General features: G+C 42.3%; 1 protein-coding gene across 5 annotated transcripts in view; it reads right to left on the bottom strand.

The window, feature by feature from the left end:
* The window catches only part of PHACTR4 (phosphatase and actin regulator 4), a 141565-nt gene that overhangs the window by 97503 nt on the left and 16548 nt on the right, over positions 1-27514 (bottom strand). For 3 of the 5 annotated variants that reach the window (XM_032759508.2, XM_032759506.2, XM_032759507.2), the window contains exon 2: positions 9049-9102. Coding sequence is in view for 2 of the 5 variants with exons in the window: in XM_032759506.2 (XP_032615397.1) it covers positions 9049-9064 (16 nt within the window). In the remaining 3 variants the exon portion in view is untranslated. The other 2 variants (XM_058444311.1, XM_058444312.1) reach the window with 2 other exon arrangements.

Genomic DNA, 27514 nt, shown 5'->3' with positions numbered 1-27514 from the left:
TTTAAGTTCAGAATGCAAACTGATAATCTATATCTCATTAAACAATCATCAAACACACATCCAAAAAATATTTTCAACAAGTCATGTTCATATTTATACAAGAGAGGGTATATAGAAACTTAATGAAGTATTCAGATGATTTAAAACATTTTGGGAAGGCAATTAGTATGTAGATCCTCCTCCACCTCTAAAATCTTTAGAAGGAAGTCACAACTCAGTACTTTTAAATAAGTGATATGCCAGGGTTCCTGTCCCTTTTGTTCTGGCATGCTCTTGGGAGAGTGACTGTTAACTCCATAAGCAGTTGAAAAGGGAGGAAGAAAGCAGAAGCATGAATTAGCTATTTTTGAAAGTAGTGGGGTGTGGAGCATCATAGTAGCACAAATTCTATGCACATCCTCTCTGGATCCTTCCTTCACTCAGCACTTACGTACACTGTAACCATTAATTTTTTTCTTTTTTTTTTCTTCTTCTTCTTTTTTTTTTTTTTTTGAGACAGAGTCTCGCTCTGTCCACTCCAGGCTGGAGTGGAGTGGCGTGATCTTGGCTCACGAAACCTCTGCCTCCCGGGTTCAAGCAATTCTCCTGCCTCAGCCTCCCAAGTAGCTGGGACTACACTTGCACACCATCACGCCTGGGTAATTTTTTGTATTTTAGTAGAGGCGGGGTTTCACCGTGTTGCCCAGGCTGGTCTCAAATTCCTGAGCTCAGGCGATCCGCCCACCTCGGCCTCCCAAAGTGCTAGGATTACAGGGGTGAGCCACCGCGTCCAGCCTAATTTTTTCTTTTAACTGGTAGTATACACCAATATAGGTTAACAAGTAATATATTCATTGTATTTTATCCAGGTCTCTGAAATGAGATGAAAGGGAGGCGACCTAAAATCAGGAGAAGCAAGGTAAAAGCTGTTTGATTCCTCTATCACTTTCCCTACTTGTCTTTCCTACACTAACTCTGGCGGAATTTTGGAATCTGTTTTCCAAGAAGGCGTAAAGCAAATGGTCTCTGGAAAGGGGTCGCAAAAGGCAACTGATGGTAAGGGATATGGTACAAAAAATGGAAGGGGTTGGGTGCAATGGCTCATGCCTGTAATCTCAACTTTTGGGGAGGCCGAGGTAGGAAAATCACTTGAGCCCAGGAGTTCAAGACCAGCCTGGGCAACATAGGGAGACTGCATCTTTACAAAAAGTAAAAAAATTAGTCAGGCATGGTGGTCCGTGTCTATAGTCCCAGCTACTTGGGAGGCTGAGGTGGGAGGACTGTTTGAACTCGGGAGGTTGAGGCTGTGGTGCCTTTTTTTTTTTGAGACAGGAAGACTGACCCCCCAAAAATAAAAATAAAATGAAAAAGAAAATAAGGCCAGGTGCAGAGGCTCATGCCTGTAATCTCAGCACTTTGGTAGGCCGAGGCAGGCGGATCACCTGAGGTCAGGAGTTTGAGACCAGCCTAGCCAACATGGTGAAACCCTAAAACTACAAAAATTAGCCAGGCGGTGATGGGTGCTTGTAATCCCAGTTACTTGGGAGGCTGAGGCCGGGAGAATCATTTGAACCCGGGAGGCAGAGGTTGCAGTAAGCTGAGATGGCGCCGCTGCACTCTAGCCTGGGTGACAGAGCAAGACTCCATCTCAAAAAATAAAAATAAGGTAAAATAAAATACAAATACAAGTAAAATTAAAAATGGAAGAGAATTAAGTGAAAATGTGCATAATTAGTGCTGAATGCAGCAGCCTCTTTACTCAGTCTTCTTCACCCCTTACCATCCAAACACAGTGGGAAGACTGTGCCCCTTAGACCCTGATACTAATATGAGAATGTTCACCAACGATAAGGCCAAGAAGCTCACCCAAAGGCAACCTGCCTATGCATTTAAAGCTTCTTTTTTTTGAGACGGAGTCTTGCTCTGTTGCCCAGGCTGGAGTGCAGTGGCACGATCTCAGCTCACTGCAAGCTCTGCCTCCCGGGTTCACGCCATTCTCCTGCCTCAGCCTCCTGAGTAGCTGGGACTACAGGCGCCTGCCACCACGCCTGGCTAATTATTTTGTATTTTTAGTAGAGACGGGGTTTCACTGTGTTAGCCAGGACAGTCTTGATCTCCTGACCTCGTGATCCGCCCGCCTCGTCCTCCCAGAGCGCTGGGATTACAGGCGTGAGCCACCGTGCCCGGCACCTTTAAAGCTTCTAACTGGCTATTTAGTCCCTCACTTTTAACCGTCAGCAGACAGTTAATTATTACTAGACATCAGAGAAAAACTCTAACATAAAAGAAACCAAATGACTATTTAAAAACAATGTTAGGAAAAAAAGAGACTATGCAGGGCAAGGAAAATCTGTTGAAAGAATGAAAGGATATTATATAAAGAAACATTCAGAGACTTAAAAAAGGCCTCCTGGCCGGGCGTGGTGGCTCACGCTTGTAATCCCAGCACTTTGGGAGGCCGAGGCGGGCAGATCACGAGGTCAGGAGATCGAGACCACAGTGAAACCCCGTCTCTACTAAAAATACAAAAAAAAAAAATTAGCCGGGCGTGGTGGCGGGCGCCTGTAGTCTCAGCTACTCCGAGAGGCTGAGGCAGGAGAATGGCGTGAACCCGGGAGGCGGAGCTTGCAGTGAGCCGAGATTGCGCCACTGCACTCCAGCCTGGGCGACAGAGCGAGACTCCGTCTCAAAAAAAAAATTAAAAAAAAAAAAAAAAAAAAAGGCCTCCTGGAGATTAAAAACTAATAGTAGAAAAGAAAAATTTAATAGAAGTAGAAGATAAAGTTGAATAAATCTTGCAGGAAACATATCTAAAGGAAAAAGAAATGAATTAGATAATTATTCCAGGAGGTTCCACATCAAGAAGCTACTGGCAACCAAGACAGAAGAAGACATGAGGGTTTAGGAAACAAAGGAGCCAACACAGGAAAGAAGCAAAGCTGCCAGGAAAATGGAGACCGGATAAGCCAGGATGACAGTTGCGTACCACCTCGACAGAGTGCAAGGCCACCTGTACAGACTGGAGCAATGTGACTCAAGAGACATATTGAAGGCTGTCATCACCAATATCTCTGCTGCCATTTATCCTTTTTAAAGCTAAGAACACAGTACCCAGGTGAGCCTGGCCCTCAGCCTGTCTGGACTAAATGCTTATGGATTTCTTTGAACATACTTGGTTGCCTAATGAGTTCCAGACACTCATTTCACTCCACAGAAGTTTCTTTAACCCAGCGGCCCCCAACCTTTTTGGCACCAGGGACCAGCTTAATGGAAGACAATTTTTCTACAGACGGGGGTGTTGGGGTGGTTTGGGATGAAACTGTTCCACCTAATCACTGATCTGACAGGAGGTGGAGCTCAGACTGTAATGCTCACTGGCCCACTGCTCACCTCCTGCGGCCCGGGGCTAGTGGTGCAGGGTACTCCTGCTTAGGAGAAACCACAGAGCTAATCACTCCCTCTGACCATATTTCTGTCAAATGTCCAAGCCCTAGTCCACACTGAAACCCTGCCCAATACAATCTCCAGGATTAAGTCTTAACTTTACTCATGACTTCCACAGAAGGGCCTCTAAGAACCTCAGGAAAATGAAGCAAGTATAATCTGCTGATCTCTGGGGATCCCTGAGATCCTTTCGGAAGTCCAAGAGGTAAAACTAAATACATAAGAATACAAAAAAATTATTTGCCTTTTCCACTGTGCTGACACTTGCACTGATGGTACAAAAGCAATGGTGAGCAAAACCGTTAGCACCTTAACACAAATCAAGGCAACAGCACCAAACTGTAGCAGAAATCATTGTATTCTTCACAACTACACAGTTACAGTGAAAAATAAATTCAACTTTAAGAATGTCCTTGATAAAGCAATAAAAATTATTAGTTTTAATAAATATCAACCCTTTAGTACACATATTTTTATTACTGTATATGATGAAACAGAAATATGTATAAAGCACATTTGTATACTAAGTATGATGGTTATCTCCAGGAAAGGCATTTGTGTGATTGAGTTGCAAACTGAACTAGACAGTTTTCTTCATGGAATACTACTTTTACTTGAAAGACTGAACAACAAGCCATGTTATTCAAGCTTAGATAGCTGACAAGCATTTTCTCAAAAGTAAGCCTGTCATTAATAAAGAAAATTAACAGTATTTGTCGCTAGTGATAGAATTCAAGCTTTCAAGTGAAATTCCTATTTTGGAAAATTTACATCCAGAGTGAGCTTGACAGCTTCCCAATATTTAACATTTTTTTCAATGAGACCAATAGTGATATTAACGAACATGATATTTAAATATTATATAATGAAATGTGTAAGCATCTGTCCAGGTAGAAAAGGTCCTAGAGACCTTAGGTCTATCCTTCTGGTACTTTATTCATAAAAATCCCTCACTACTTTTATTTCTAGAATACCACAAATAATTTTCTTTCTTTTCTTTTCTTTTCTTTCCTTTTCTTTTCATTTCTTTCTCTCTCTCTCTTTCATTCGTTCTTTCGGGCAGTTTCTGTTTTGTTTTTTTTTTTTCTTTTTTATGTCATTTTTTACTTCGATAGGTTTTTGGGGAACGGGTAGTATTTGGTTACATGAATACGTTCTTTAGTGGTGATTTCTGAGATTCTGGTGCAACCATCATCCAAGCCGTGTACACTGTACCCAATGTGTAGTCTTTTATCTCTTTTTCAATATTTCTACTAAATTATTAGCTAACTTGATTATAACAAAATTCTCACTCCACCAAAAGAAACAAACTCATTTTACATCCTCAATTCTTTGCTTTGTCAAATGGCACAGAGTACACCAAATTCTTATCATAGGTATATGTGTGTATATGTATAGTAAACAACTAAGAAAAAAATCAGTATAACATTTAGAAGGAAAAACGGAGACAGAGGGGACTGGTTGTTAAATATAACTCTGAATCATTTCTATTTTCCTCCAAAATCCATATTATGATTGAATGAATGTTAATTCACAAATTCCAAGATTTAAATAAGTGTTTAGAAAAAGATAATCTCAGGCCGGGCTCACACCTGTAATCCAAACACTTTGGGAGGCCGAGGCAGATGGATCATCTGAGGTCAGGAGTTCAAGACCAGCCTGGCCAATATGGCGAAATCCTGTCTCTATTAAAAATACAAAAATTAGTTGGGCGTGGTGGCAGGTGCCTGTAGTCCCGGCTACTTGGGAGGCTGAGGCAGGAGAATTGCTTGAACCTGGGAGGCGGAGGTTGCAGTGAGCCGAGATCACACCATTGTACTCCAGCCTGGGTGACAGAGCAAGACTCTATCTCAAAAAAAACCCCCAAAACCAAAAACAAACCAAAAAAAAAAAACATAAAAAATAATCTCAGCCAGGCATGGTGGCTCACGCCTGCCATCCCAGCACTTTGGGAGGCCGCGGTGGGTGGATCACCTGAGGTCAGGAGTTCAAGACCAGCCTGGCCAACATGGTGAAACCTCATCTCTACTAAAAATACAAAAATTAGCTGGGTATGGTGGCAGGTGCTGGTAATCCCAGCTACTCAAGAGGCTGAGGCAGGAGAATCACTTGAACCCGGGAGGCAGAGGTTGCAGTGAAGTGAGATTGTGCCATTGCACTCTAGCCTGGGCGACAAGAGCGAAACTCCGTCTCAAATAAAAAAAAGAAAAGAAAAAGAAAAAAACAATCTCACTAGCACAGAACCCAAATTTCTACCTATCTTAGTAAACAATCAAAAGCACATTTCACTTTATGCCTCAATTGACTACTGGTCAACTATAACTTCTATAGCAACTCTCATGTTGATACTCCCTAGAAAATTTAAGTTATATTTAAGGTTAATTTCAGTTGAATTTAATTGTTTAATAATAAATTTGACTGATAAGATTATATTAAAATTTAGGTTATGTTTACTTAAGTGAAGTAAGGAGGTCAGTCAGAATGAAACCTTAGGTTTCCAGTACAAACCTATGGAGTTGTCATGTATTATTCTAGTTTATCATATGGTCATGTTCTTTAGAATTTGTCACCAGACTACTATAATAAAACTCAATTTACCAAATTCTTCAAGATTTAACTTGGTAATGAAGCTACAAACTTTATGAATAAGTGGCTGGGCACGGTGGCTCACGCCTGTAATCCCAGCACTTTGGGAGCCCGAGGCGGGCAGATCACGAGGTTAGGAGCTTGAGATCATCCTAGCCAACATGGTGAAACCCCATCTCTACTAAAAATATAAAAAATGAGCCGGGTGTGGTGGCATGTGCCTGTAGTCCCAGCTACTCTGGAGGCTGAGGCAGGAGAATCGCTTGAACCCGGGAGGCAGAGATTGCAGTGAGCCCAGATCACGCCACTGCTCTCCAGCCTGGGGACACAGCGAGACTCCGTCTCAAAAAAAAAAAAAAAAAAAAAAAAAATTATCAAGAAGTACAGACTGCCCTCTTGTGTTCAAACTAAGGATGAATCTAATCAATGAACTAGGTATAATGCTAAAAACTACTCTTCAAAGGGGAAAAAAAGCCAAGGTCCTAAAGAAATTATCTAAGGTCGTTAAAAGCAGAAAAATTCTGATCTTACAAGGTAATAAAGAGCAGTCTTCTCAAAGCAAGACAAAAGCTCTTAATCTGAGCCAGATGATTGCTAGTACCAGTAGCCCAAAGAGCCTAACCTCAGTTAGTATTATATAGTAGTATTTTTACTATACTTCCTCAAGCTGCACTGGCATAAAAAGGGATTCAGACTTCTTTCCGTGTGATGAAGGATCAGAAAATGCTTGAATCGGATGCTTCCTCCAGTATGCTGAAATGAAACAAGTAAAACTGCCTCTGATTTCTTTTTCTTTTTTGCTAATGTGTATTTTAAAATGAAAAGTACTTCCTAACTAGTCTTCCTAGTCCATGTTATGGTTTCAAAAAATCTGATATCTTAAGACATATCTCTCACTTTGAAATGAGCATCAGTTAAAAATAGGGCCAGGAGTGGTGGAGTATGCCCGTAGTCCTAGCTACGTGGGAAATATGCATAATTAATGCTGAATGCAACAGCCTCTTTACTCAGTCTTCTTCACCCCTTACCATCCAAACACAGTGTGAGGCTAAAGCAGGAAGACTGCTTGATATAGCAGTTCAAGGATATAGCATGCTATGATTGCGTCTGTGAATAGCCACTGAACTCCAGCCTGGGCAACACTGTGATATCCAGTCTTAAAAAAAAAAAAAAAAAGGAAAGAAAAGAAAAGGGGTTCCACACACAGTAAATGACTTTTATCGCCAAAAAGGCAGACATTAAACCTTTGTATATCTAGACTTATATTCCTTTACTCATGTTGCTAGATGAAATATACGCAGGCTAAACTTGATTAGAAATATTAGGCTGGGTGCAGTGGCTCACGCCTGTAATTCCAACATTTTGGGAGGCCAAGGCAGGTGGATCCCTTGAGCCTAGGAATTCCAGAGCCACTTGCTCAACAAGGCAAAGCCCTATCTCTACCAAGAAAAAAAAAATTCAGTCGGGCATAGGGGTGCACACCTGTAGTCCCAGCTACTCAGGAGGCTGAGTTGAAAGGATTGCATGAGCCCGGGAGGTCAAGGCTGCAGTGAGCTGTGATGGTGCCACTGCACTCCAGCCTGGGCGACAGAGTGAGACACTATCTCAAAAAAAAAAAAAAAATCTATATATATATATAGATATAGACACACACATACGTACATATATATTACACACGCCTGCTATTATGATTACTTCCATGTTATCTTTTTCTTTTCTTTTCTTTTAAGACAGAGTCTCCCTGTGTTGCCGAGGCTGGAGTGCAGTGGCATGATCCCGGCTCACTGCAACCTCCGCCTTCTGGGCCTCAAGTGCTTCTCCTGCCTCAGCCTCCCGAGTAGCTGAGATTACAGGCACCCGCTACCACGCCCAGCTAATTTTTGTATTTTTAGTAGACGGGGTTTCACCATGTCAGCCAGGCTGGTCTCAAACTCCTGACCTCAAGTGATCTGCCCATCTCGGCCTCCCAAAGCGCTGGGATTACAGGCATGAGCCACTGCGCCCAGTCACTTTCATGTTATCTTCCATTGGCCAAGTACTAATGAAGCACTACAAAGCACACTTGTTTCTGAAATATGAGCAGAACTACATTTCCAACCGAAGAGAAATATACATAAGTTACTGAGTGATTAAGATAGAGAAATTTATTTACTTATTTTTCTTTTTTTGAGACAGAGTCTTGCTCTGTTGCCCAGGATGGAGTGCAGTGGTGCGATCTCAGCTCACTGCAACCTCTGCTTCCTGGGTTCAAGAGTTTCTCATGCCTCAGCCTCCAGAGTAGCTGGGATTACAGTTGTGTGCCACCATGCCCAGCTAAATTTTTGCATTTTTAGTAGAGATGGGGTTTTGTCATGTTGGCCAGGCTGGTCTCGAACTCCTAGCCTCAAGTGATCTGCCTGCCTCAGCTTCCCAAAGTGCTAGGATTATAGGTGTGAGCCACCACGCCCGGCTAAGATAGAGAAATTTAAATTTCTCATTTTATCTTGTCAAATGGTTCTTGATTTTTTTCATTAAAAATGTTATTTGTGTAATATATAATGGGTTTATCAATGTCTTTTTTTTTTTTCTCTTTGTACTGATTTTTATTAAACAAGTAAGGCTGATAGTGGAACATATTTTTATTTAATGCATAAACATATAAGTCCCTTATTAGAGAAACTGTATATATTGATGAATATGGTCAATGGTCACATCTACGGGTTAATTCTTTAAAAATCAGAACCAATAATTAGGATAGATTTTATGCTCTCTTCATTACATTGTCAATATAGTTTTTAAACAAATTAATATTTTTAAAGTTTCTCAGGTTTAATTTGTAATACAGCAAATATCAATAGATATGTCACATAAACAAAAGGTCATTGGCACTCTATCATTAAGTATATAACTGGATTCTTATAGAAGCAAAAAGTTTGAGACTCATTATTCTAGAGAGTAGCATACTGAATATGGAAAAAACCAATTTACTCTCAAAGCTTTAATGGAGGTGAGGATAAAACAGAAATGTCATTTACAAAGAAAAATGTAGGTGATACTCACCAAATGGATCTTCCATGCCACTATTAACCAGTTTAGGGAGGTGAGATACTGTTTCTAAAAAGAGAAAAAGGTAAATTATACACTTAATACATATAGTCCATCACCTTTTATGCTTTTAAAAAAATAATCCTAATTCAGTAACACTGACTATAGTTTAAAAGTGAAACATTATAGAAATGTACAACTTATTAAATGATAGTTTTTTTTTTTTTGAGACAAGATCTCCCTATGTTGCCCAGACTAGATTTTAACTCTTGGGCTCAAGTGATCCTCCCATGTCGGTCTCTTGAGGATTACAACAGCCTGAGACTGTGCCAGGCTGGGAGTTATTTTAGGGGAGTTGAGATACAGATGTACAATACTAGATTATCATAAAACATTTAAGGCTGATTTTTGTCTTAAAATATATTATTCTCAGTTTCCTCAAAGAAGCTCCCTTTCCAATCCTCATTTTGAATTTACTAGGGTATAAGGAAAAAGGCAAGTTTTTTTGTAAGAAAAATACAACACCTGAGAAAGGGCATGAGGAACATCTTTGAAGAAGGGAATTGGTTTTGCCTAAGGAAAATGGAAGTTATTTTAGACACAGGAGGATGGTTGAGTAAGCTGTAAGTTTATCCACTCAAGTATGAAAATAAAACAAAAAATGTTTCAAAAGAAAGTTGACTAAGTATAATATACAACCTCCTGCACCCCAATCAAGGCAAGTATCAAATCTGCCCTACCCAGCTTCCTACTCCTCCTATGGTTTTTATCCTAAGGTCATTCCCTAACAGTCTAAATACTAAACTCCAATTCAGAGGCTGCTTTTTATAAGTCACAACCTACTGACAGGTATGATTGGAGAAACTTGGGAGTAAGATGCAGTTATAGGGCTGGGCGCAGTGGCTCACGGGCTACTGGTACTAGCAATTATCTGGCTCAGATTAAGAGCTTTTGTCTTGCTTTGAGAAGACTGCTCTTTATTACCTAGAATATTTCTGCTTTTAACGACCTTAGATGATTTCTTTAGGACCTTGGCTTTTTTTTCCCCCTCAAGAGTAGTTTTTACCTAGTTCATCAATTAGATCCATCCTTAGTTTGAACAGTCTGTTCAAAGAGGGCAGTCTGTACTTATTCATAAATTTTGTAGCTTCATTACCAAGTTAAATCTTGAAGAATTTGGTAAATTGAGTTTTATTATAGTAGCCTGGTGACAAATTCTAAAGAACATGACCATATGATAAACTAGAATAATACATGACAACTCCATAGGTTTGTACTGGAAACCTAAGGTTTCATTCTGACTGACCTCCTTACTTCACTTAAGTAAACATAACCTAAATTTTAATATAATCTTATCAGTCAAATTTATTATTAAACAATTAAATTCAACTGAAATTAACCTTAAATATAACTTAAATTTACTAGAGAGTATCAAAGTGAGAGCTGCTATAAAAGTTATGGTTGGCCAGCAGTCAATTGAGGCATAAAGTGAAATGTGCTTTTGATTGTTTACTAAGATAGGTAGAAATTTGGGTTCTGTGCTAATGAGACCAGCCTGGCCAGCATGGTGAAACTCCGTCTCTACTAAAAATACAAAAATTAGCTGGGCGTGGTGGCGGGTGCCTGTAGTCCCAGCTACTCAGGAGGCTGAGGCAGGAGAATTGCTTGAACCCAGGAGGCGGAGGTTGCAGTGAGCTGAGATCGCGCCACTGCACTCCAGCCTGGGTTACAGAGCGAAACTCCATCTCAAAAAAAAAAAAAAAAAAAAAAAAGGATGTTCATACAAAACCTTGTATACAGGCCAGGTGCGGTGGCTCATGCCTGTAATCTCAGTACTTTGGGAGGACGAGGCAGGCAGATCACTTGAGGTCAGAAGTTCGAGACAAACCTGGCCAACATGGTGAAACCCCGTCTCTACAAAAAATACAAAAATTACTCGGGCTTGGTGGCGCATGCCTATAGTCCCAGCTAACTACAAAAACAAACAAATGTTCCCAAAACAAACAAACGAAAAACTTGTATACAAATGTTCATAGCAGCATTATTCATAATAGCTAAAAAGTGAAAATCACCCAATGTCTCTCCACTGATCACTGGATAGACAAAATGAATACAATGGGACATTCAGCATAAAAAGAAATTAAGTATTGACACATGTTGTAACATGGATAAACGTTTAAAACACACTAAATGAAAGACTAATCACAAAGGACCATGCAGCGTATTATTCCACTTACATGAAATGTCCATAATAGGTAAGTCTATAGAGACAGAAAGTTTGTGGTGGCCTATGTTGGAGGTGGGTGGGGAGGAGATTACACAGTGACAGCTAAGGGGAACAGAGTTTTTTGGGGGTAATTAAAATGTTCTAAAATTGGTTATAGTGATGGTTCTACAACTTGCAAATATATTAAAAGCCATTGAGTTGTATACTATAAACTGTAAAGTAATTGTAAATTTTATAGTATATGAATTATATCTCAAAAACACTGTTTTTTTGTTTTTTGTTTTTTAAGTAGTAGATCTGAGCAACACAAGGGTATACTGTGGTAGCATGCTGTTGCACCGGCTGGATCCCCCACTAAGGAATGACAGGACTGCTGTTGGGAGACAGCCTACAACTGTCAATCCTTTCAGGGAGTGCCTCAGATATGAAGAGTTGAGTCGAGGAAGGTCACATCCTTCTCAAGAGTCCACATCCAGTCAAGACCAGGGTGTAAGCCCAGCCGTTACAGCACACATAAGACAACTCTAACAGGTCATTTTAGCTCCAGAGCCCTCGTGGGGTCCACTAAGTCTCCTGTTGGATCTCTATTGCCGCTTGACCTCTCCCTGTGGCCAAATACTGCTGCTCCTGTCCCCTCCCTTCCACGGGTGTTGATCCCAAGGGCACTTCCTAATAAGCATTCTTTAGGCTATACTATCAGAGTCTGCCTCAAAGATAACCCAACCTAGGACAGTACTCCTTTAAGAATAGGACTTTGCTGACAGTTTGCCAGCCATCTGATACTTTCCAATTCTAATATTAAGCTATCGAAATCACAGATCGCAATTTTCCAGTACCACATGGTCCTTTCACATGTTCCAAGGGACTCTTATAGACCTCTAATTTCTCTATTAGATTATACTGAACTCTTCCAAAGTCATAGAATTCATTTACTTCTTTTGATTCATGTTGTTATAATATCAATCCTAGGGGATGATCCTGGTCTGTGATATAAAGTTTCCATTAACAAAATACCCCTGTTCTTACAGAATCACAAACAGAAGCATGTCTTGCTAGAAAAATCCTGTGTAGTTTTTGCAGAGGAGAAGCCTACTTTGTGTTTCCACTAACTGGATGCCTGTGTAAGACAGAAATATTTCTATGGGCTCTGTAACCACCCACAAACAGATGATGCTCAAACCTATACATATTTTCAGTCCAGATCTTTCTCAGAAGCTCGAGGTAAAAGCCAAAGCCCTTTCAACAGCTAATAGTGCCCTAAGACAAAAGTCACATACTCCCATCATGTTCAAGTACTCTCCTCCACCCTCACTAAACTCCAGGCAGATGAGCCTCCTTGCTGTCCTTCAGTGTGCCAGGCATGCTGAGGCCCTCTGCACTGGAATATTTTTCCCCGACATATTCATTTCTCAATTTCTTTAGGACTTTGCTCAAATGTTACCTTCTAAGTTAAGTCTTCCTCATCACCCTACTTTATTTTTTTTTTATTTTTTTTATTTTTTATTTTTTTTTTTGAGACGGAGTCTCGCTCTGTCGCCCAGGCTGGAGTGCAGTGGCGCAATCTCGGCTCACTGCAAGCTCCGCCTCCCGGGTTCATGCCATTCTCCTGCCTCAGCCTCTCCGAGTAGCTGGGACTACAGGCGCCCGCCACCACGCCCGGCTAATTTTTTTGTATTTTTAGTTGAGACGGGGTTTCACCATGGTCTCGATCTCCTGACCTCGTGATCCACCTGCCTCGGCCTCCCAAAGTGCTGGGATTACAAGCGTGAGCCACCACGCCCGGCTCTCATCACCCTACTTTAAATTGCAATCACCAAGACCACTCTACCTCCGTTTTATCTCTTTTTCCAGCTCTCTATTTCTCAAAGTGCTTATTCTAATATACTACATATTTACTTTTTAATTTTATAATCTCCTCTCACTAAAATATAAGCTCTTTCAGGACAGGTATTTTGCCTGTTTTTGTCCATTGCTATATCTCCAACACCGAAAATAGTTCCTGAAAAACAGTAAGTGCTCGATAACTATTTTTTCAATGAATGAGATCCAAGTTCACGTGTCCAACTCACTCAACATCTCCACTCAGATATCTACAAATCTCTGTTCGACATGCACAACTCATTATCTACCTCCTACTTAACCTTACTCCTTCCTCTTCCTGCAGCTTTCACCATCCACCTAACTGACCAAATGAGAAGTCTCATCCTCTCCTTCATGAGTGATTTCCAAAACATATCTTAGATCTTTGTCTTCATCTTCATTGCCTAAAGACACAATAACATCCAAAATATTCTCACTTCCTCTGGACTGTTCCCCTCCAACCTATGTTTCACGGGCCCAGTAACTGTTAAGTGTTCACTAAACTGGGATCTATGGACCTCCTGGTCTTTGTTCTCCTACTACAAGTGACGTAGTCTCTTTGGCAGAAGCCTCCTCCTCTTCCTGACCTCTACATGTTGCAGAATCCCAGGATTTGGTCCTTAAATCTCATCTCCTTGCTATCTTTACTCCCCCACTCCCTAGAATATAATTGGCATGTGGCAGAAATAGTTCTTTATTGTGAATTGTCCCATACGCTGTAGGACATTTAGCAACCCTCACTTAGTATCCCTCACTGCAGCCCATTAAATGTCCACAGCCTCCCCAGTGATTAGGATGTCCAAAATCAGCCCGCTGAATTTATTTGTTTGTTTGTTTGTTTATTTATTTATTCATTTATTTATTTTTGAGATGGAGTCTCACTCCGTATTTATTTATTTATTTATTTATTTATTTATTTATTTATTTTTGAGATGGAGTCTCACTCTGTCGCCCAGGCTGGAGTGCAGTGGCGCAATCTCAGTTCACTGCAGCTTCTGCTGCCCGGGTCCAAGTGATTCTCCTGCCTCAGCCTCCCGAGTAGCTGGAATTACAGGCACCCGCCACCGCACCCAGCTAATTTTTGTATTTTTAGTAGAGACGGGGTTTCACCATCTTGGCCAGGCTGGTCTCAAAGTCCTGACCTCGTGATCTGCCCGCCTCGGCCTCCCAAAGTGCTGCAATTACAGGCATGAGCCACCGCGCCTGGCCCAGCCCACTAAATTTCTAAATCCCTCCTAGAGAAGCAGTAATCAACCCCTCCCCTGCAAGATGAACCCTGACTAGTCATCTCATCAAGTCCTACAATTTTTTTTTTTTTTTTTTGAGACAGGGTCTCTGTCACCCAGGCTGGAGTGCAGCAGCACAATCATAGCTCACTGAAGCTGTGAACTACTGAGCTCAACTGATCCTCCCACCTCAGCCTCCTGAGTAACTAGGACTACAAGCACATACCACCCACCCAGCTAATTTTTTAATTTTTAATTTTTTTTTTTTGTTGTTGTTTTTTGAGATGGAGTTTCGCTTGTTGCCCAGGCTGGAGTGCAATGACGTGATCTCGGCTCACTGCAACCTCCGCCTCCTGGATTCAAGCGAATCTCCTGCCTCAGCCTCCCTAGTAGCTGGGATTACAGGCACCCACCACCACACCCAGCTAATTTTTGTATTTTTAGTAGAGATGGGATTTCACCATGTCGGCCAGCTGGTCTCGAACTCCTGACCTCAGGTGATCCACCTGCCTCAGCCTCCCAAAGTGCTGGGATTATGCCTGTGCAAGACAGAAATATTCCTATGGTCTCTATAACCACCCATCAACAGATGATGCTCAAACCTATATGGTGAGCCACAGCACCTGGTGAGCACCAAATTAGGTGCCTGGCCTAAATTTTTAAAAATTTTTGTAGAGACGGGGGTCTCACTATGTTGTCTAGGCTGGTCTCAAACTCCTGACCTCAAGTGATCCTCCCATCTTGGCCTCCCAAAGTGTTGGGATTACAGACATAGGCCAACATGCCTAGCCTAGTACTACCATTTTTAATACCCCCTACATACACTGATGATATAAACAAATTCTTATTTCCAGGCTGAACATCTCCCCTGAACTTCATCAGACTGATATATCTACAGCATGCTCAATACTCTATTTGGAAATCTAGCAAGTTTCATAAACATACTATGTTTTAAAGAATAAACTCTTGATTTCCCACTCCCAATGTGTTCCCCCCCAGTATTCCCTGTTCATGAGTAGGGCAACAGATGTAAAGCACTTAGAAAAAGAGCTGGCATCTGTGTTAGCTGCTATTTTGCATCATCATTTCAGTAAAATGGTAGCTTAAGTTTTCTAGTTGCTCAACAAGGTGACATCCTTGACTCTTCTTTCTCTCACAGCTACAATTAAATCATTAGCAAGTCTTATTGCCTCCACCTCCAAAATATATCCATAATTTAACCATTTCTCACCCTAGTCTAAGCTATCACCATCTCTTGCTAGACTAGTACAATCAACCCCTAATTAACCTCCCTTCTTCTCAGACTCTTCTCAGATTCAGATTCTGTTATCCTCAGACTGGCCTGGGTGATCCTTTCAAAAAGTAAAGCAGAGCTGGATGCAGTGGTTGATGGCTATAATCACAGTACTCTGGGATACTGAAGTGGTAGGATCACTTGAGGCCAGGAGTTCGAGGCCAGCTTGGGCAACATAGTAAAGTCCCTGTCTCTAAAAAAATTTTAAAAATTAGATGAGCGTGGTGGTGCGTGCCTGGAGTCCTAGCTACTCTGAGGCGGGAAGACAGCTTGAGCCCAGAAGTTTGAGGTTACAGTGAGCTATGACTGCACCATGGCACTCCAGCATGGGCAACACAGCCAGACCCTGCCTCTATTAACAACAACAAAAAAAAGGGCGTGGTGGCTCATGTCTGTACTCTTAGCATTTTGGGAGGCCAAGGCAGGCAGATCGCCTGAGGTCAGGAGTTCAAAACCAGCCTGACCAACATGGTGAAACCCCATCTCTACTAAAAATACAAAAATTAGCTGGGTATGGTGGCAGGCACCTGTAATCCCAGCTACTTGGGAGGCTGAGGCAGGAGAATGGCTTGAACTTGGGAGGTGGAGGTTGCAGTGAGTCAAGATCGTGCCACTGCACTCCAACCTGGGTGACAGAGCGAGAGTCCATCTCAAAAAAAAAAAAAAAAAAAGTAAAGCAGGTCATATATCCTTATTGTAGCCAAGTATCTCAGCCTCAAAATGCGTTTTAAAACTTTTTTTTCCTTTCTTGCTTTCAGCCTTGAAACATACTTTGAAACTCTTTGTTTTCCTTTCCTACCAGGTACTTCCATGAACAATGCTCACTTATCTAATTATGTGCTTGCTTACAAATTCCAGGGACCAATTTTGAAACAAATCAGGCAGAGAGAGCCAGGTGCAGAATCCTCCCACCTAAGGGGAGTTCTGAACAATTGGCCCACCAGTACTGGGCAGAAGTCAGGACGACGAAAAGCAGAACTCCAGACAGGTGACTACTCAAGACAGCCATGGGAACAAGATTTGAAGGTCTACCCTCTCCTGCACCACTATCACATATTACCCATATCTTTGCCTTCTTAAAACCCTTCGCTCAGGCCAGGCGTGGTGGCTCATGCCTGTAATCCCAGCCCTGTGGGAGGCTGAGGCGGGCAGATCACCCGAGATGAGGAGTTCGAGACCAGCCTGGCCAACATAGGGAAATCCCGTCTCTACTAAAACTACAAAAATTAGCAGGGCATGGTGGCGCACACCTGTAGTCCTGGCTACTCTGGAGGTTGAGGCAGGAGAATCGCTTGAATCCGGGAGGCAGAGGTTGCAGTAAGCTGAGATCACGCCACTGCACTCCAGCCTGGGTGACAAAGTAAGACTCCATCTCAAAAAAAACCCTTCACTCAGCCCAGAAAACTGGAATGGTCTTTTGACGGCATGAGCCTGGCCATTCCCCAGCTAATAGCATTTGATTAATAAAACTGCTTTCCTTAAACCACACCTGGCTTCTCTTTTTTTCGGCCTCTGGAGGGGCAAGCAGCCAGACTTAAGCCGGCTACACTATTACATCTGAAATTAACTCCAGATTTCTCTCTTTTCTTTTTTTTAATTGAGATGGAGTCTTGCTCTGTCACCCAGGCTGGAGTGCAGTGGCACAATCTTGGCTCACTGCAACCTCCGACTCCCAGGTTCAAGCGATTCTCCTGCCTCAACCTCCCAAGTAGCTGGGATTACAGGTGTGCGCCAAGACGCCTGGCCAATTTTTGTATAGAAGAGATGGGGTTTCACCATGTTGGCCAGGCTGGTCTTGAACTCCTGACCTCAAGTGATCTGCCCACCTCGGCCTCCCCAAGCGCTGGGATTACAGGCGTGAGCCATCGTGCTTGACAACTGCAAATTTCTTACCACGGCCTATAAGATCCTACATGTCCTGGTCCCTGTCTACTCCACTGACTACATTTCCTACTTCTCTTGCTCACTCTGTTTCAGCCATACTGAGCTTACTACTGTTTCTGTAACATAACAAGCACATTCTTACCCTAGGGTTTGCAGTTGTTCAGTCAGCCTGGAATGCTCTTTTCCCAGAAACTGCATGATTTGCTCCATTATTTCAGGTCACTCAAGTGTGACTCCCTCAGAGAGGCCTTCCCTTGGCACCCCCTTTTCATCACATTCTACCCATTTACCCTGTTTTATTTTTATTTTTAATGTACCACTGTCTGATGGTATACTATCTGTAATTTATCTATAGATATGCTTACCTAACTTCTTATTGTGTCTCTCCCAATCTAGAAAGTATCATTGATACTTTATCTGTTCTGTTCACTATATCCCTGCATTTAGGATGTGCATACACTAGGTACTAAGAAAATACTTACTGAATAAATAAATGAACACTAGCACCAAACAGTACTACATAGTCCAAGACCAACAAGAAATTAATAGAAATGGAATTAGGTTAAGTATCCATGATGTATGTGAGCCACGAGAAAACCAAATAACTTCAAAGGAACAAGTTTCCTGGCAATGTGAATACTGAAAAGTGGTAAAAGAAATAAATCATGCCATATCACTTAATAGTAGAGACATACCAAACTCAAAAAATAATTAAACACAGCAGAAATTTCATCAACACAAAATTATTCATCATATATATATTTTTTGAGACAGAGTCTCGCTCTGTCGCCCAGGCTGGAGTACAGTGGCATGACCTTGGCTCACTGTAACCTCCGCCTCCTGGATTCAAGCGATTCTCCTGCCTCAGCCTCCCCAGTAGCTGGGATTATGGGCATGTGCCACCACACCCAGCTAATTTTTGTATTTTTGGTAGAGATGGGGTTTCACCATGTTGGCCAGGCTGGTCTCGAACTCCTGACCTCTGGTGATCCACCCTCCTTGGCCTCCCAAAGTGCGGGGATTACAGGCATGAGCCACTGTGCATGGCCTATTCATCATATTAATAGTAATTTTAACACTTTATAATTGTTATATTAAAATTTGAAACCTTGTTAGTTTTACACTCAAGAGCTGTTAAGTTCATACCCACCTTTTTTTTTCTGAGACAGGGTCTGGCTCTGTCACCCAGGCTACAGTGCCAGTGGCATGATCATGGCTCATTGCAACCTCCACTTCCTGGGTTCCAGTGATCCTCCCACCTCTCAGCCTCCCAAGTAGCTGGGACTATAGGCACGTGCCACCACACCCCGCTAATTTTTCTATTTTTTTGTAGAGACAGAGTTTCGCCATGTTGCCCAGGCTGGTCTCAAACTCCTGGGCTCAAGCTATCCACCTACCTTGGCCTCCCAAAGTGCTGGGATTATAGCGTGAGTCACCACACTCGGCCAGTTTATACCTACTTTTATATTTGTAATACTGACTTACCAGTATAATAAAAATATTTTAAGCCAATACTGAGGATTAACAATAAAAATTTTCCTTTAAAAAGCATTACTTGGATGAAGAAACCCTGTTCTAGAACAAAAAGCTCATCACAACATCCTCCTGCTCTCTATATAATCTTTCATTGCCCAAGACAAAGTTGCCCAAGATAAAGTTCAAAGTCCTGACTTGATTTACATAATCCTGTGTGATCCCGCCTGTTCACCTTCCTGACCTCATCCCCTGCCAGTCTTTTACGCTGCCTAAACCAAATGATGTCCCATTTCCTGAATGAATCATATTCCTTCTCACCTAAGCCTTTACATATGCTGTTCCCTCTACCTTTAAAAACTTTTTCCTACCTCGTTATTTATTTATTTATTTTTTGAGACGGAGTCTCACTCTTTCACCCAGGCTGGAGTGCAGTGGCGCAATCTCGGCTCACTGCAAGCTCCGCCTCCCGGGCTCACGCCATTCTCCTGCCTTGGCCTCCCGAGTAGCTGGGACTACAGGCACCTGCCACCGCGCCCGGCTAAATTTTTTTGTATTTTTAGTAGAGACGGGGTTTCACCGTGTTAGCCAAGATGGTCTCGATCTCCTGACCTCGTGATCCGCCCGTCTCAGCCTCCCAAAGTGCTGGGATTACAGGCGTGAGCCACCGCGCCGGGCCCCTACCTCTTTATTTTTTGAGACAGAGTTTTGCTCCTGTTGCCCAGGCTGGAGTGCAACAGCACGATCTCAGCTCACCGCAAACTCCACCTCCCGGGTTCAAGCGATTCTCCTGCCTCAGCTTCCCGAGTAGCTGAGATTACAGGCATGCGCCACAACACCCGGCTAATTTTGTATTTTTAGTAGAGACAGGGTTTGTCCGTGTTGGTCAAGCTGGTCTCGCACTCCCGACCTCATCTGATCCACCCGCCTCGGCCTCCCAAAGTGCTGGGATTACAGGTGTGAGCCACTGCACCCGGCCTTTCCTACCTATTTACACGGCTAATTCCTTTAAATCTCAAGCTTGGCTAACGTGTCTTCCAGAATATATCTTCTGTATTAGGGTTCTTCTCAGAAACAGAACCAATAGGATAGATACAAAACATACATATTTGAGATCTGATAAAGCTATTGCCTCAAAAGTGCTTCTTTTTGAGTATCAGTATTTAATTTAATTAATTAAATTTTTTTTTCTTTTTTGAGACAGTCTTGCTCTGTCACCCAGGCTGGAGTGCAGTAGCGCGATCTTGGCTCACTGCAACCTCCAGTTCCCAGGTTCAAGCAATTCTCCTGCTTCAGCCTCCCAAGTAGCTGGGATTACAGGCATGTGCCCCCACGCCCGGCTAATTTTTGTGTTTTTGGTAGAGACAGGGTTTCACCATGTTGACCAGGTTGGTCTCGAACTCTTGACCTCAAGTGATCCGCCTGCCTTAGCCTCCCAAAGTGCTGGGATTACAGGCATGAGCCACCGCGCTTGGCTTATTTTATTTTTTGAGACAGGGTCTATCTACTTTGTTGCCCAGGCTGGAGTGCGGTGGCATGATCTCAGCTCACTGCAACCTCCGCCTATGGGGTTCAAGTGATTCTCCTGCCTCAGCCTCCTGAGTAGCTGGGACTACAGGCATATGCCACTATGCCTGGCTAATTTTTTGTATTTTTAGTAGAGACGGGGTTTCACCATGCTGGCTAGGCTGGTCTTAAACTCCTGACCTCATGATCCGCCCACCTTGGCCTCCCAAAGTTCCAGGATTACAGGCGTGAGCCACCCCGGCCGGCCATCCAACAGATATTTAATGTTGCTGTTGCTAATGGCAGCCACAGCTTTAACATAGGTATATGAGAATTCTAAAATATATTATCCTCTTCCCAGCTTTAACAGAACTCTTCAAATGTATCAATTCCTCAACTTGGAAACTGTGGCTAGGTCAGTTCAGTGAAAGCAACACAGAAGCATGTATTACAGGCTAGCAACTTGATATTAAAAGCAAAAATTAGGCCAGTGGTGGTGGCTCATGCCTGTAATCCCAGCACTTTGGGAGGCCGAGGTGGGCGGATCATGAGGTCAGGAGATCAAGACCATCCTGGCCAAAATGGTGAAAACCCATTTCTACTAAAAATACAAAAACAACAACAAAAAATTAGCAGGGCATGGTGGCACGCGCCTGTAGTCCCAGCTACTAGGGAGGCTGAGGCAGAGGAATCACTTGAACCCAGGAGGTGGAGGTTGCAGTGAGCCGAGATTGCACCACTGCATGCCAGCCTGGCGACAGAGCAAGACTCTCAAAAAAAAAAAAACAAGCAAAAATTATTTTTTTCTCAATTACCCTAATAATAGCTTCATTCCTTGTTTCATTTTGAATGTCCAAGATAGCCTCAGGTTGTACACACAGATATAATCTACTAAGATGGAAACCATCAAGTATGAAATTATTTTCTGCCTTTTCTATTCCTTTCTGGGCAATTGCTATGACGCTAGACCCGTATTCTTCAAAATAACCTTCTCCCTCCTGAGAAAGCTTAACAAGTCAGGCAAAAATCAAAAGAACAAAAGTTTACTGGTTAAGAGAACTTGCATTATCTTTCATCGGACAAATTAGCACAAGTTAGTTTCAAATATCAATCATATACAAACTGGTTAATGATTTTGGTTACAAAAGATAATATTGCAGAATAATTTAACCTTCTTGTCTTTGGAGATTCAAGTGGGATTAATAATACTCATGTTCTGTGAGAATCTCATGAAATAGCATTTATTATAAAATAAAACAGTAAGAAATGGGCTGTGCCTGGCATATAGTTGGCAGTCTTAAAGCTCACCCCACTCCTCCATTTCAGTTCTAAAACAAAAAAAGCAGATTTTGATTCTATCATGATTCAAAGCCTGATCAAAATACACAATGTGTAAAAACACCATCAAGATAATGAAACCTAAATTTACATTGGCAGAACGAACAACTGTTATTTCCACATTTTCTTGGACTTGATTTAAAAGCATATCACGGCCAGGCACGGTGGCTCACACCTGCAATCCCAGCACTTTAGGAGACCGAGGCAAGTTGATCACCTGAAGTCAGAATTTGAGACCAGCCTGGCCAACATGGTGAAACCCCGTCTCTACTAAAAACACGAAAAAAAAAAAAAAAAGAAATTAGCCGGGCGTGGTGGTGTAAGCCTGTAATCTCAGCTACTTGGGAGGCTGAGGCAGGAGAATCACTTGAACCCAGGAGGCAGAGGTTGCAGTGAGCCAAGATTGCGCCATTGCACTCCAGCCTGGGAGACAAGAATAAAACACCGTCTCAAAAAAAAAAAAAAAAAAAAAAAAAAAAAGCACATCATTAGAGAAAATTAAGAAAGTAATAAGGTATCATCTATTCTTCTAGAGTGACCTTCAGATGCTACTACATTAATATGAGGAGTAAATACTGTAATCTACACATATCTTTATTATCTTTTTTTTTTTTTGAGACAGAGTTTTGCTCTGTCGCTTAGGCTGGAGCGCAATGGGACGATCTCAGCTCACTGCAACCTCCACCTCCAGGTTCAAGCAATTCTTCCGACTCAGCCTCCCGAGTAGCTGGGATTAAAGGTGCACACCACCACGCCCAGCTAATTTTTGTATTTTTGTAGAGACGGGGTTTCACCATGTTGGCCAGGCTGGTCTTGAATTCCTGACCTCAAGTGATATGCCTGCCTCGACCTCCCAAAGTGCTGGGATTACAGGTGTGAGCCAACGTGCCTGGCTACATGCGTCTTTATTATCTGTCACCAATTTACCCTTTTCCCTGGAAATCTGGAAGCGTAGAAAACCTCTACACTTCCCTAAAATAACTTTCTTTGCTATTTCTAAACTATTTTTGTAACTACTTAGCAGAGAAATTTAGTAGCTACAAATAAAAGCAGTTAATAAAGAACTTAATTTGTTTTTGCCTATCACAAAGAAAATGAAACATTATATAGAGATTTACAATCATGTTCTTAGTAAGGATTGAGTTTTACAAATGGAAAAGCCTGTTCAAAAAAAAAAAGTTGGCCGGGCACGATGGCTCACGCCTGTAATCCCAGCACTTTGGGAGGCCGAGGCGGGTGGATCACAAGGTCAGGAGATCGAGACCATCCTAGCTAACATGGTGAAACCCCGTCTCTACTAAAAATATTAAAAAAAAAAAAAAAATTAGCCGGGCGTGGTGGCAGGCGCCTGTAGTCCCAGCTACTCGGGAGGTTGAGGCAGGAGAATAGCGTGAACCCGGAAGGTGGAGCTTGCAGTGAGCCAAGATGGCGCCACCGCACTCCAGCGTGGGCGACAGAGTGAGACTCCGACTCAAAAAAAAACAAAGTTAGGCCGGGCGCGGTGGCTCACGCTTGTAATCCCAGCACTTTGGGAGGCCGAGGCGGGCGGATCACGAGGTCAGGAGATCGAGACCACAGTGAAACCCCGTCTCTACTAAAAATACAAAAAATTAGCCGGGCGTGGTGGCGGGCGCCTGTAGTCCCAGCTACTCGGAGAGGCTGAGGCAGGAGAATGGCGTGAACCCGGGAGGCGGAGCTTGCAGTGAGCCGAGATTGCGCCACTGCACTCCAGCCTGGGCGACAGAGCGAGACTCCGTCTCAAAAAAAAAAAAACAAAACAAAGTTATGCTTAAGAAAAGTTTGTTTTTAAGCACAAATATTCAATATCTAACATATTACTGAGGGGTAAAGACATAAAAATGAAACTTTCTCCTTTGAAGGAAAAACTGACCTCCTCTTTGTTAAACATAGTACTTGTTACCACTAAGAAGCATGAATCAGCTCTTTAAAACAGAGGTGTGGCTTAGTGATAAGCAAAAGCATTGCGTGCTAATCCAAATTATCTCAGAAGATAACATTAGTGAGTTATAAAGGACATTAATTTCAGAAAACATGCTCAGGAAGGGCAATTCATCATCATCCCTGATCATGACAAAATCAACACCCACAAAAACGAAGCCGTATATATTTCTGGCATCGTATGTATCACATTTTGAGGAAACCTCAAAGACAAAACACACATTTAAAAGATGGCCGGCCGGGCCCGGTCGCTCATGGCTGTATCCCAGCACTTTAGGAGGCCAAGGCGGGCAGATCACCTGAGGTCAGGAGTTCGAGACCAGCCTGGCCAACATGGCGAAACCCCATCCCTACTAAAAGTACAAAAATTAGCTGGGGTGGTGGTGGGCGCCTGTAATCCCAGCTACTCAGGAGACTGAGGCAGGAGAATCGCTTGAACCTGGAAGACAGAGATTGCAGTGAGCTGAGATCACGCCACCGTACTCCAGCCTGGACAACAAGAACAAGACTTCATCTCGGGGAAAAAAAAAAGAAAAGATGGCCAGGAGAGGTGGATCACACCTGTAATCCTAGTGCTTCTGTAGGTCAAAGCAAGAAGATCACTTGAGGCCAGGAGCTTGCGACTAGCCCAGGCAACATAGCAAAATCCCATTTCCATAAAAACAATTTTTTAAAATTAGCTCGGTGTGGTAGGACACATCTGTTGTCCCAGCTACTCAGGATGTAAGGCAGGAGGATTTGTTTTCTTTTTTTATTTTCCTTTCTTTCTTCCTTTCCTTTCCTTCCTCTCTCTCCTCTGTCTCTCTCCTCCCTCTTTCTTCCTCCTTCCCTCCCTCCTTTCCTTCCTTCCTTTCCTTCCCTCCGTCCCTCTCTCCCTTTTTTTTTTTTTTTTCACTTTTTAAACCTTTTTGTTAAAAATGAAGACACTAACAACACATTAGCCTAGGCCTCCACAGGGACAGGATCAAGAATATCACTGTCTTCCATTTCTACATCGTGACTTCTTGAAAGGTCTTCAGGGGTACTAATAGGCATGAAGCTGTCATCTCCTATGATAACAGTGCCTTCTTCTAGAATACCTCCTGAAGGACCTGCCAGAGGCTGTTTTACAGTTAACTTTTTAAAGAAATAAGGCTGAGTGAGGTGGCTCACACCTGTAATCACAGCACTTTGGGAGTCCGAGGTGAGCAAACTGCTTGAGCCCAGGAGTTCAAGACCAGTCTGGGCAACATGGCAAAACCTTGCCTCTACAGGGAAGAAGAAAAAAAAAAGCCAGTATGGTGGCATGTGCCTGTAGTCCCAGCTACTTGGAAGGCTGAGGTGGGAAGATCACCTGAGCCTGAGAGGTCAAGGCTGCAGTGAGCCCTGATTGTGCCATTGCACTCCAGCATGGGCAACAGAGTGAGACCCCATCTCAAAAATAAAAATAAAATAAAAATGTGTGTGTGTGTGTAGAAGGAATACACACTAACAATTAAAAAGTATAGTAAATACATAAGCCAGTAATACAGTCATCAAGTATTATATACTACACATAATTGTATGTGTCATAGTTTTATATGACTGCCAGCACAGGTTTGTTTACTACCAGCGTTACCACAAACGTGAGTAATGCATTGTGCTATGACATCATGATGGCTACATCACCAGGCAATAGGAATTTTTCAGCTCCATTTTAATCTTACAAGACCACCATCATTTGTGCAGTCCAGCATTGACAGAAGTGTTATTATGCAGTGCATTCATTTAATAGAATGAGCCTACTATAGTGGTTTGCATTTACCAGGAAATTAGTGTTGCCATAGTGGAAGGATGAACCCTTCTCCCAAGTATATAAAGATGCTGTCCACAAGTCTTATCTCTTACCTAATTTTATTTAAGAAGGTAAAGTATGTAAAAGATTGTTAGTAAAATTCCCAATCTTATCGGTATCACGAATAGCTTAAAAGAGATTGTGCCATATTTTGGTTTTTAACTGACAAAAATTGTATACAGTTATGGTGTATAAAATGACATTCTGAAATACAGTAGTCCTCTCTTATCCTTGGGGGATACATTCCAAGGCCCCCAGTGGATAAATGAAACAATGGACAGTACTGATTCCAATTGCACTCAATCAAAGCACGTTTTTGTTCATGTCTCCCACCCACAAATTTAGTGTCTTTTCCATCTTCACTAGGAACTTACTGTGCACTGTGATTGTAACTTCTGCAATGTGGAGTACAACAGCAAAACTAGCACAATTTTATTTTTTCATCTTCACAATTTCACATATAGAAAATTCATTCTTTCAAATACAACATGCAGGGTTCATAAAAACAAAAAAAAATTCATTTTTACTATAGATTTTAGCAATCTTGGCATAATACATATTTTTTTCCCTTAGTAAGTCTAGAACTTTCATCTTTTTGCTCAAAGGATGCAGTTAATAGTTTCTTGGCTGGGAGTGGTGGCTCATACCTGTAATCCCAGCACTTTGGGAGGCTGAGGTGGGCAGATGGCTTGAGCCCAGGAGTTTGAGACCAGCCTGGGTAACATGGCAAAACCTCATCTCTACAAAAAATACAAAAATTAGCCAGGCATGGTGATGCATATCTGTAATCCCAGCTACTCTGGAGGCTGAGGTGCGAGGATTGTTTGAGCTCAGGAGGTGGAAGTTGCAGTGAGCAATGATGGGGCCACTGAACTCCAGTCTGGGGCGACAGAGCAACAGTCTGTCTCAAAAAAAAAAAAAAAAAAGAATTTATCCTTGGTATATCCAAATTGCCAGGGTCACTACTCTTGCACTTTGGGGCCCTTATTAAGTAAAATACGGGTTACTTGAACGCGAGCACTGCAATAGCCTGAGTCAATCTGATAACCAAGTCTGCTACTAAAGGGCATGTAGCAGCCTCAGTGTGGAGACACCGAGCAAAGAGATGATTCCCGACATATGCAGGACGGCAAGAGGGATTTCATCACACTACTCAGAATGGCTGTTTAAAACTAATGAATGGTTTGTTGCTGGAATTTCTTTTTCGTATCTTCAGACCATGACTGATCTTGGGTAACCAAAACCACAGAAAGCAGAACTGTGGATAAGGGGGAGCGCTACTGCATGTGAAGACTGTGGAATGGCTAAATCAAACTAATTAACATATCCATTACCTAAAATAATTACGTTTCTTTGTGGTGAGAACACTTAAAATCTACTCTCAGCAATTTTCAGGTACAGAATATATTTTTACTGGCTGGGCACGGTGGCTCACGCCTGTAATCCCAGCACTTTGGGAGGCTGAGGCAGGCAGATCACCTGAGGTTGGGAGTTCGAGATCAGCCTGACCAACATGGAGAAACTCCATCTCTACTAAAAATACGAAAAATTAGCTGGGCATGGTGGTGCATGCCTGTAATTCCAGCTACTTGGGAGGCTGAGGCAGGAGAATTGCTTGAACCCAGGAGGCGGAGGTTGTAGTGAGCCGAGATCATGCCATTGCACTCCAGCCTGGCCAAGAAGAGTGAAACTCTGTCCTCTGTCAAAAAAAAAAAAAAAAAAAAAAAATATATTTTTACTAACTAAGGTCACTATGCTGTGCAACAGATTTCTTATGCTTATTCCTTCTGTCTAACAGAAATTTTATATCCTTTGACCAACATCTCCCCAATTTCCATCCCCACCCAGCTCCTGGTAACCACCATTTTATTCTCTGCTTTTATGAGTTTTACTTTATTATT

Source organism: Hylobates moloch, unplaced genomic scaffold, assembly GCF_009828535.3.
Source record: "Hylobates moloch isolate HMO894 unplaced genomic scaffold, HMol_V3 SCAFFOLD_9, whole genome shotgun sequence".
NCBI lineage: Eukaryota > Metazoa > Chordata > Mammalia > Primates > Hylobatidae > Hylobates > Hylobates moloch.
This window is presented reverse-complemented; position numbering and strand designations above follow the sequence as displayed.